At 31.4% G+C, this 8,804-nt stretch overlaps 1 protein-coding gene across 3 annotated transcripts; it reads left to right on the top strand.

The window, feature by feature from the left end:
* Positions 1 to 4,524: 4,524 nt before the first annotated feature.
* On the top strand, positions 4,525 to 6,931 carry LOC120089734 (myb-related protein 2). 3 transcript variants are annotated; one of them, XM_039047106.1, is made up of 7 exons: positions 4,525 to 4,748; positions 4,849 to 5,056; positions 5,137 to 5,213; positions 5,388 to 5,451; positions 5,562 to 5,682; positions 6,006 to 6,075; positions 6,174 to 6,931. In XM_039047106.1, the coding sequence occupies exons 2-7, from the start codon at positions 4,870 to 4,872 to the stop codon at positions 6,813 to 6,815; spliced, it is 1,161 nt and encodes a 386-aa protein (XP_038903034.1). In that variant the 5' UTR covers positions 4,525 to 4,748; positions 4,849 to 4,869; the 3' UTR covers positions 6,816 to 6,931. The 3 variants fall into 3 exon arrangements, with proteins under 3 accessions (XP_038903034.1, XP_038903035.1, XP_038903036.1); XM_039047107.1 differs by having other exon boundaries at positions 4,826 to 5,056; positions 6,174 to 6,815; XM_039047108.1 differs by having other exon boundaries at positions 4,528 to 4,748; positions 5,580 to 5,682.
* The last annotated feature ends 1,873 nt before the right edge of the window (positions 6,932 to 8,804 follow it).

The following is an 8,804-nucleotide window of genomic DNA, read 5'->3' as shown; positions in this document are numbered from 1 at the left end:
TTTTTTGTGGCATTCAAGAGAGAGAATATATTAGTTCTTGACTTAGAGAATCTAACCCTATAAAACATATACCATATATTATATATATTATATATATTATATATATATCTCTTATGATCATCTTTTGGTGTGAAGTTCAAATGGATTCTCATGTTCTCATTCTCTTTAACATGGAAGGAATATAATATTTTTTTCCTTTCTAAAATATAATTCTTACACAACTTTTTCCTCAACGAATAGCATTCCGTGGTCATTTCTTACTTTCTTTCTCAACTTTGCCACAACCCGACGCTCTATAATTATTTTTGATTTTTAAGTTCTCAACGCCTGTGAGATTGACTGAGAGTATATGCCTAAACTAGATTGGTTTATATGATCACTACGTTATAATAGAATTTTGAGATGAGATCAATTGACTATGAACTTTTTTGGTTGTATCAATTTGGATAATCTAAAAAATTTTGACCATGAACTTACATAAATATTATTACAATTATCTTTCTAATAAGTTCTCGCTTCGAGTATTATATGTGCTTAATGAATTATAAAATATATAAAAAATTTAGAGAAAAAACAACATTAGAGCTTTTTCTTTTTGTTAAAATTTATGGATTTTGGGAATATTATTCAAAGGTTCATTTGTGCATTGTTCCAACTTATTTTTTGCAAAATTTTAATTTATTTTATTAAAATCAATGAGTTTATGAAATTTTTTACATTATTTTTTTGGTAAAATTAGTAGGTAAATTAGTGAAAATTGAACCGAGTATTAAATTAAATTGCAACATTTATGTATGTTTACACTCAAATTTGATGAAATTGAAAAGTTTATGATCCAAATTATTACAACCCGACAAATCCATGGTCAAAATTGATCATCCTTTCCCTTGAATTTTTATATATTAAGTTATGTTATTAGAATGCCTTGAATCTATTATTAAGAGTTCCAAATAACTAAGCATGAAGGTCTCATTGGAATATCTAAGTTTATTTGTATTTATGTTATTTTCGTTATTTACAATTTCAATCCTATAGTTTGAAAAGTGCATTATATAAGAATTCTATCTCTAGAGGTGTCTCTCCTCTACCTCTTGACGTAGCTAGCTAACACATTGTAATTATTGAACTAAGTAAATCTCTTTGTTGATTCTTTGCTTATGTACGTTATCTGCTTATATTTAATTGTCGATTTCATAATAGGTTATGTGTTTGTTCTTAATCATGATATGTATCCATTAGTTCTATTAACATGTTATTTCTAGATTATCTGATATGAGGAACAATAGTAAGATGCATGAAATGGAAGAGTTGGGGTTTGGATAAAGTTGATATTGGAGAATGAGAGGTTAGGGTTAGGGTTAGGGTTAGAGAAATTAAGTAACTAATTTGGAATAGACATATTAATGTTGTGAAGAAACAAGTTAAGAAGTAAGTTGGGAAAAGGGCACCAAATCCTTGAACTTTTTTTGTGTATATATTCCCTATCCACATGCCACCACCTTACTGTTTGGGAATTCCTTGCTTTTCAACTCTAAAGCCAAAAATTCTTAGATTCCTCCAAACTTAACTCCATATATATAAATATATTCTCTAACTATACAACATTTACAATATAATATTTTTATATTATATATATATATATGAAATTAATTAATTTTGATTAAAATTCATGTCTCTGATCAATTTTCACCACCCCATTAGTTTAGTTTAGTATTGGTGATAGATAGGCATATTTAGCTAGAAAGATTGCGTTTAATTCCCGAGGGATCAGAACCTTATTCATCAGGATATTTAGATTATCATATCATTTTAAATTAAATATATAATTATAAATAATCAAGATGGAAAAATGAAGAAGAAGAGAGAAATTAAGGGATTTTTTTTCTTTTTTAATTTATTGAGTGCATGTATGTATAGATTCATACAGAAAAAAAAAATTAAATTGAAAAATAAATCTGCGAATCTGGAAAGCCGGCCAAGCAAGCCACGAGTCTGAATTGTATTTATGAGATTTTACAAAAATAATAAAAATATTTTTTTGTTTAAAAAAGAAAAAATTCATTGGTTGGAGGTCCCACTTGTGCCTTGTTGCATTTGCTGCCTTTGGATTCGACGGGGCCGCCTGCCTATTTTTGTTCCTATTTTCAACTATTTCTGAACTTTTATTTTCTTTTCTTCTTCTTGTTAATTTTAATTTTACTTATTTAGTTTATTTATTGTTATTGTTATATATATATATATTATTAATATTTCTTCTTTATGAGCTGAATAAGTACCAAACTTACTGAAGCAGACAAAAGAGAACCGATTCCTTTATTCCATATTCCTTTCTTTCTTTCTTTCCATCTCTCTCTCCTATGTATCTAATCTTACACTCCCAGTTTTGGGTGCTTTTGGTCTTCTTCGGAATCTTCTTCTAAATTCTCGGACGATGGTCTTCTGATCTTCACTTTCATTGTTTCGCACGTCGGAATGGTGAGTCTCGGTGTTTTGTATATTTATCTTAATCTATTGGCTTAAGCTTTCTATCTACCAGTAATTTTGATACTAGGAAGTACCGATCAAACCAGTACAATATAATATATCCTTTTTGATTCATACAATATCCTACCTTGTTGGATTTACTTTGTAAATGCATAATCCTAATGTGTCGTTTGATAAATTATTTGGTTTTTGATTTTTAGTTTTTGAAAACTAAGCCTATGAACCACTCATTCTACTTTTAGATTTCTTAATTTGTTGTCTACTTTTTACTAGTGTTTTCAAAAACTAATTTTAATTTTAATTTATTTTTATAAAAATAATTTTGTTTAGAATTCAACTCTTTTACTTAAAAAAAAATGTGAATTATTATAAGAAACCGTGAGAAAATATATTTAATTTCAAAATCTTACTAAGTGGGTTCTAAGTTATGATCCTACGGTTTTGAAGCTATTCCTTTAAAAAAAACTCTCAGGTCATAGTCATTTTAATATAGTTCCATAAAAAGTAATAGATCAATGATTTAATAGCAAGAGAACAAAGCAAAGGAAGGAAAAGGGTAATAGCTTTACCTTAAATGTTTTTTTTACGATATGTAGGATAGAAAAAATCGAATACCTAACTAAAAAACGATAATACAAACTTTACATTAGTTAAACTTTACTCATGTTAACGATTTTAGAAAATATGATTATTTTAACATGTTGCCGCTTTATAACTTGTCATATTTGTATTTATACAAGAAATTATGAAGTAAAATCTTGTCTTAAAACCTATTAACAACTTTGTAATCTCATACCTTTGATTAAGAACCAAAATAATATGTAACTTAAACTTTTAAATCTAGCATTTTGATATATATTACACGAAAAATAACTTTTACTGATACGTAAAATGAATTGCTGAAAAAAAAAAAAAAAAAAAGGCCAATAAAATACATATCGTTGTGTATATCACATTATAGTTGCATAGCTAAATATTTTGGCTGAGTCACATGTCTATATTTATAATAATAATAAATTGTATAATGAAATAAAATGAAAGTTGACATGGATGAATGTTTCCTTTTCAATAATATACGAGGAGGTGGATGATTTAGACCTTTAATTTCTTAGTCGATATTTATATAGATAGATATAAAATTATAAATAGATGGATATATATGGAGATTTTGACAACCCATAGAGGGGTGGGGATGGGAGAAATGCAAAGAAAACTAAGGGGGGAAAACTGGGATCCATACGATATTTACAAAAGAATCTTGGATTGAAGGAAGGGGGTTTGAAGAACGAAAGCGACAGTGGATTCCCTACCTCTAACAAAAAATAAATAAAAATTAAAAAAGAAAAAAAAACTCACAAAGTTCCCTTGTCCTAATTCCGGGAATCCCATTCCAATTCCAATTCCTCTACGAAAAAACGAATTTTCTTTTTATTATTTTCTCCCTCCTCTTCCTTCCTTTCCTTCCTTAGCTTCCTTCCTTTCTCAAATGGGATTGATTCTCGCACCAAATGAAAGGCCTCCCCTGTTTCTCTAACCATTTTTCAAATGCCATTTTCTTCCTACTTTTTCCTTTTTTTCAAAACACCCAACCCAAACCATCTCATCTTACTTCAACTCCTTTCAAACACATTTCCAAACGCCCCCAAATATTAATAAACGTACCAAATTTAGATTTAATTCTTGGAATCTATTACTTATAGATTTTGCTATATTTGCACTTCTTTTCAAATGTTGCTATACACTTAGGTCACATTTACTTCCTAGTTCGTGAATCGTAACATGAAAAGTAATATTCCGTGAATTATGAATAATAAAAAAAATCTATTATGATTGCAACAATTTTGATTATAGAGAAGTAAACGTGACTCTAATTATTAGTTCTAAAGTGCTACCTATTTCAATTATCATTTAAAAATAAAAATTTAAAAGGAAAGAAAGAAAAAAAAGAACGAAAAAAAGAAAATTATTGTTTTTCTCTTTTTGTGTGTTTGTTTTGTTGTAAGATTATATTCCTTTGGGCAGTCGCTTTATAAGTCCTCCTTCCTTCCCCCATCCCTTTGATCTCTCAACACAACACAACCAACATTTGAGAGGGAAAATAAATAGATAATAAGCAAAATCCAAACCCCAACTTCAAGCTTCTTCTCTCCCCTTTGCCTTTTCATTATTACCCAAGACTGTATTGTCTAGTACTCATCTTTGTACTTTCCAATAAACCTCTCTTTCTCAATCAATTTTCCTCATTCTCAACTCATATCCATCAGGTAATAATTTTCATTTCTTCTAACCCTCTATTTAATAAAAATAAATATTTTTTAGAATTATTATTTATTATTTTTAGTTCCGATGTGAAAAAAAATTTAGATAGAGTAGAAGAAGAAGAGAATGTACCATCATCAACATAGAGGGAAGAGCATTCATTCATCAGAGAGGCATATGTTTCTACAAGGAGGGAATGGGCCTGGAGATTCAGGGCTTGTTCTTTCTACTGACGCTAAGCCTAGGCTTAAATGGACTCCTGATTTGCATGACCGTTTTGTTGAAGCTGTTAATCAGCTGGGAGGGGCTGACAGTAAGCTCACTTTATTTTATTTCATCTTTATTAAAAAAAAAAAAAAAATCTAATTTCTTGAATTTTCTCTTAATTTGTAGAGGCCACCCCTAAAACAGTGATGAAAATCATGGGCATTCCTGGACTTACTTTATACCACTTGAAAAGCCATCTTCAGGTACATAATATGTTTAATTAAAATCTTGTTTGATAATCATCTGGCTTTTGAATCCGTATCGATTTCTTGGATGTGGTGCTAATTTTATCAAGATAATTAAGTATATGTTTTTTTTTCGATGTACAAAATTAATGGAGATTTAAGAGATGTGGTTTTTTTTTTTTTTTAATGCAGAAATACAGACTAAGCAAGAATTTGCATGGACAAGCAAATGGTGGAAGTGGAACAAATAAAACTGGTAATTTAACTAAGAAAAAATGCATATATATTAGAATATGTTAAAAATAATTTAAATAATTTTGTGGGTTTTTTATAATATATATTATATATGAACTGAAGTTGAAATAGGTATGGGTTGGCGTGTAGGAACGGTGGGTGTTTCTGTAGACCAGAGATTGGCAGAGGCAAATGGAGCAGCTCGCACTAACAATATAGTGGTCGCCCCACAGCCCTCCTCCCAATCCAACAAGTACGCCCCCTTAATTAATTAATTAATTAATTTTCTTTTTCAATATTTTTCCTTAGAGAAAGATTGGAGCATAATTATCTTTTAATATTTGTTTAAGAAGCTAAATTTAGTGGACTAATCAACAAACTCCGCGTCAGGTTATCATTTTACTTAGAACAATATATGGGACATTCTAAAATGCTCTTATCTTAAAATATTTGTAAAAGAAATAAAAAATTATATGTGACTAGTTATGATTGGATAATTTGGTAAGTTACACAAAGATAAATACAGCTTAAGATGTACTAGTAGTGTCTTATATACAATTACACCCTTTTTTCCAGAAGCCTTCAAATAAGTGAAACAATACAGATGCAAATCGAAGTGCAGAAAAGGCTACACGAGCAACTCGAGGTATATACTTTATATAACTTGTATATATATTTATTTACATTTACACACCCTCTTCTTCGCTCCATGATATATTATACTGATGAAAGGAAAAAAAACAGGTACAAAGACATTTGCAACTGAGAATAGAAGCACAAGGGAAGTATCTCCAAACAGTATTGGAGAAAGCACAAGAAACACTAGGAAGACAAAACTTAGGGACAGTAGGACTTGAAGCTGCCAAAGTGCAGCTTTCAGAATTGGTCTCTAAAGTTTCCACTCAATGCCTAACCGCAGCATTTCCAGAGCTACACCACCAAAACCAAAACCAAAGTCAAACCCAAAGCCAAAGGCTATGTCCTCAACAAAGCCAGCCCCCTGATTGTTCAATGGACAGTTGCTTGACCTCTTGCGAGGGCGGCTCCAAGGACCAACAAGACCAGCAAGTCTTGCTCCACAATAGCCACTTGGCACTCCGACCCTATGCGGACCGTGGCTCATCCGGTGTGGACCACCTTCATGGGCTGTCCATGAGCATTGGACTGGTGCAAGGGGAGAAGGGGGAAGGGTATAATGGGTATTCGCCATCGGAGGGACAGAGATTTGGGAGTAAAAGAAAGGAGGGAGTAGAAAAGGAGAAAGTGGTGGAGACGGGGTTTAGATATAGAATGGATTTGAATGCAGGAGAGGATCAACTAATTAGTAATAATGATCATGGGGCTTCTACTACTTGCAAGATGTTTGATCTTAATGGCTTTAGCTGATTATTGTTAAAACTTCTTCTTGTTATATATATAATATATTATTTTGGGAGTTATATCTGTGCACTAAAAAATGGAAAAAAATAAAAATAGGGTTTTTGCTCTTGAGTTTTAGTCAACTTGAGCATATATATATACACACACACTATATATATATAAATCTAAACCGTTAGAGAGAAAAAGATGTGAAGGACATGAAAAAAGAAAAAGGTCTATAGTAGGGTTTTTTTTTTTTTTTTTGAGCAATTGCAACAGTTATTTAGCGCTGAAGACATTTTTTAGCGGTTTAAAGACTGGCAGTGTTGAGAGGTCTATTGCAGTGATTTTGAGAAACGCTGGAATCACACCAAAAATACCGCTTCGATAGACAACCTTATTGCAACGATTTTTCCTCTCATAATGCAACAGTTAGCTAACTGTGGCTGAGTTTGCAACGGTTAGAAAATTGTGAACAACATTTAAAAACTGCTTCAACTCTTGTTTTGTAACAACATTTTGTTTTACTTACATAGCAACAATTTTGAAGGCCTATGCTAATTTGCAATGGTTATGTAAGTGTTTTAATATTTGGTAAAACCTAACAAATGCGTTACTATTAAAACGATTCTGATCTTATACAATAAATTTGTCGATTAATATGCAACATTTTTTTTTCATCTATGTTACAACTTCTGTAACCGATTTTGCAGCATTTTTAGATTGCTATTTGAAACTATAATTACATAAATTTTAAGTTATTGAATGTTTTGTTCCATTTACCTTAATTTGTTAGAAAAAAAAAGTGGAGGATAAATATGAAAAATGAAATATATATATTTTCCATTCAACTAAACATGTCTTTATATAGGCTTACTAACATAACATAGGAATGTCAATGGTTTAAAGTTATAAATGTCATCAAATGCTCATTACTCACATAACTCCTATAACTCAAAAATCACTATTGGTTACAAAAAAAACTAAAAGTCACAAAATCCAAAAGTCACACTAAATGCCACAAATAAAGTTTAATAATGACAAACTTTTCAACACCCCCTTAAACTTGATTTGTTACACCAAGTAAACTCCTCATTTTGATAAAAGTCTCTAACTTGAGGGGCTTTTTGAAAATGTCCGCCGCTTGGTCTTGTGACTTGATATATTTGAGTTCCACTTCTTTCTTCGTAATGCAATCCCGAATGTAGTGAAATCGGGTATCAATGTGCTTGCTCCTCCCATGAAATATCGGATTTTTGGCTAAGGCAATGGCCGATTTGTTGTCAACAAAAATCTCCATTGGACTTATGTGTATGTCAACATGTCTTTATATAGGCTTATGTCATACAATTTGGCTAAGGCAATGGCCGATTTCTTAGCCAAATTGTATGACATACACATGAAGTTGCTGCGACGTACTCTGTCTCGCATGTTGATAATGTGATTATGGGTTGCTTTTTTGACATCCATGTGACCAATGTCCGTCATTTCAAACTCCTTTGCCATCTCTCTTTTGAACTCATCAAACATGCTAGGATTGTTTCCGGTAAATACTAAATCATCAACATATAAACAAATGATTAGTATGCCTTCACCTTGCATTTTGATGTAGAGGGCATGCTCATAAGGACACTTCATATACTTCTTCTCTTGAAAGTACTTGTCAATCTTCGAATTCTATGCTCTTGGTGCTTGCTTTAAACCATAAAGTTCCTTCTTCAATCGAAGCACTTTATCTTTTTCACCCTTGGCTTCATAACCCAATGGTTGTTCCACATAGACCTCTTCCTTAAGAATTCCGTTCAAGAATGCCGATTTGACATCCATTTGATGTATCTTCCAATGATTATGGGTTGTCAAAGCAATAATCAAATGAATAGTTTCAAGGCAAACAACAGGGGCAAATACCTCATCATAGTCAATGCCATGTCGTTGGCTATACCCTTTCACCACTAGTCTCGCCTTGTGCCTCTCAACATCGCCATTGACTTTTCTCTTTGTCTTGTATACCCACTT

This window comes from Benincasa hispida, chromosome 11 (assembly GCF_009727055.1).
Source record: "Benincasa hispida cultivar B227 chromosome 11, ASM972705v1, whole genome shotgun sequence".
In the NCBI taxonomy this organism is placed as follows: Eukaryota; Viridiplantae; Streptophyta; class Magnoliopsida; order Cucurbitales; family Cucurbitaceae; genus Benincasa; species Benincasa hispida.
Note: the sequence above shows the minus strand (reverse complement) of the source record. Positions and strands in the feature narration are given on the sequence as shown.

Bases quoted from the DNA above. Each gene is read 5' to 3' on its own strand.
- LOC120089734 (XM_039047106.1), top strand. From the start codon at position 4,870: ATGTACCATCATCAACATAGAGGGAAGAGCATTCATTCATCAGAGAGG. The intron at 5,214-5,387 runs GTACATAATATG...TTTTTAATGCAG, and splicing joins ACTTGAAAAGCCATCTTCAG to AAATACAGACTAAGCAAGAA. The intron at 5,452-5,561 runs GTAATTTAACTA...AAGTTGAAATAG, and splicing joins AAGTGGAACAAATAAAACTG to GTATGGGTTGGCGTGTAGGA.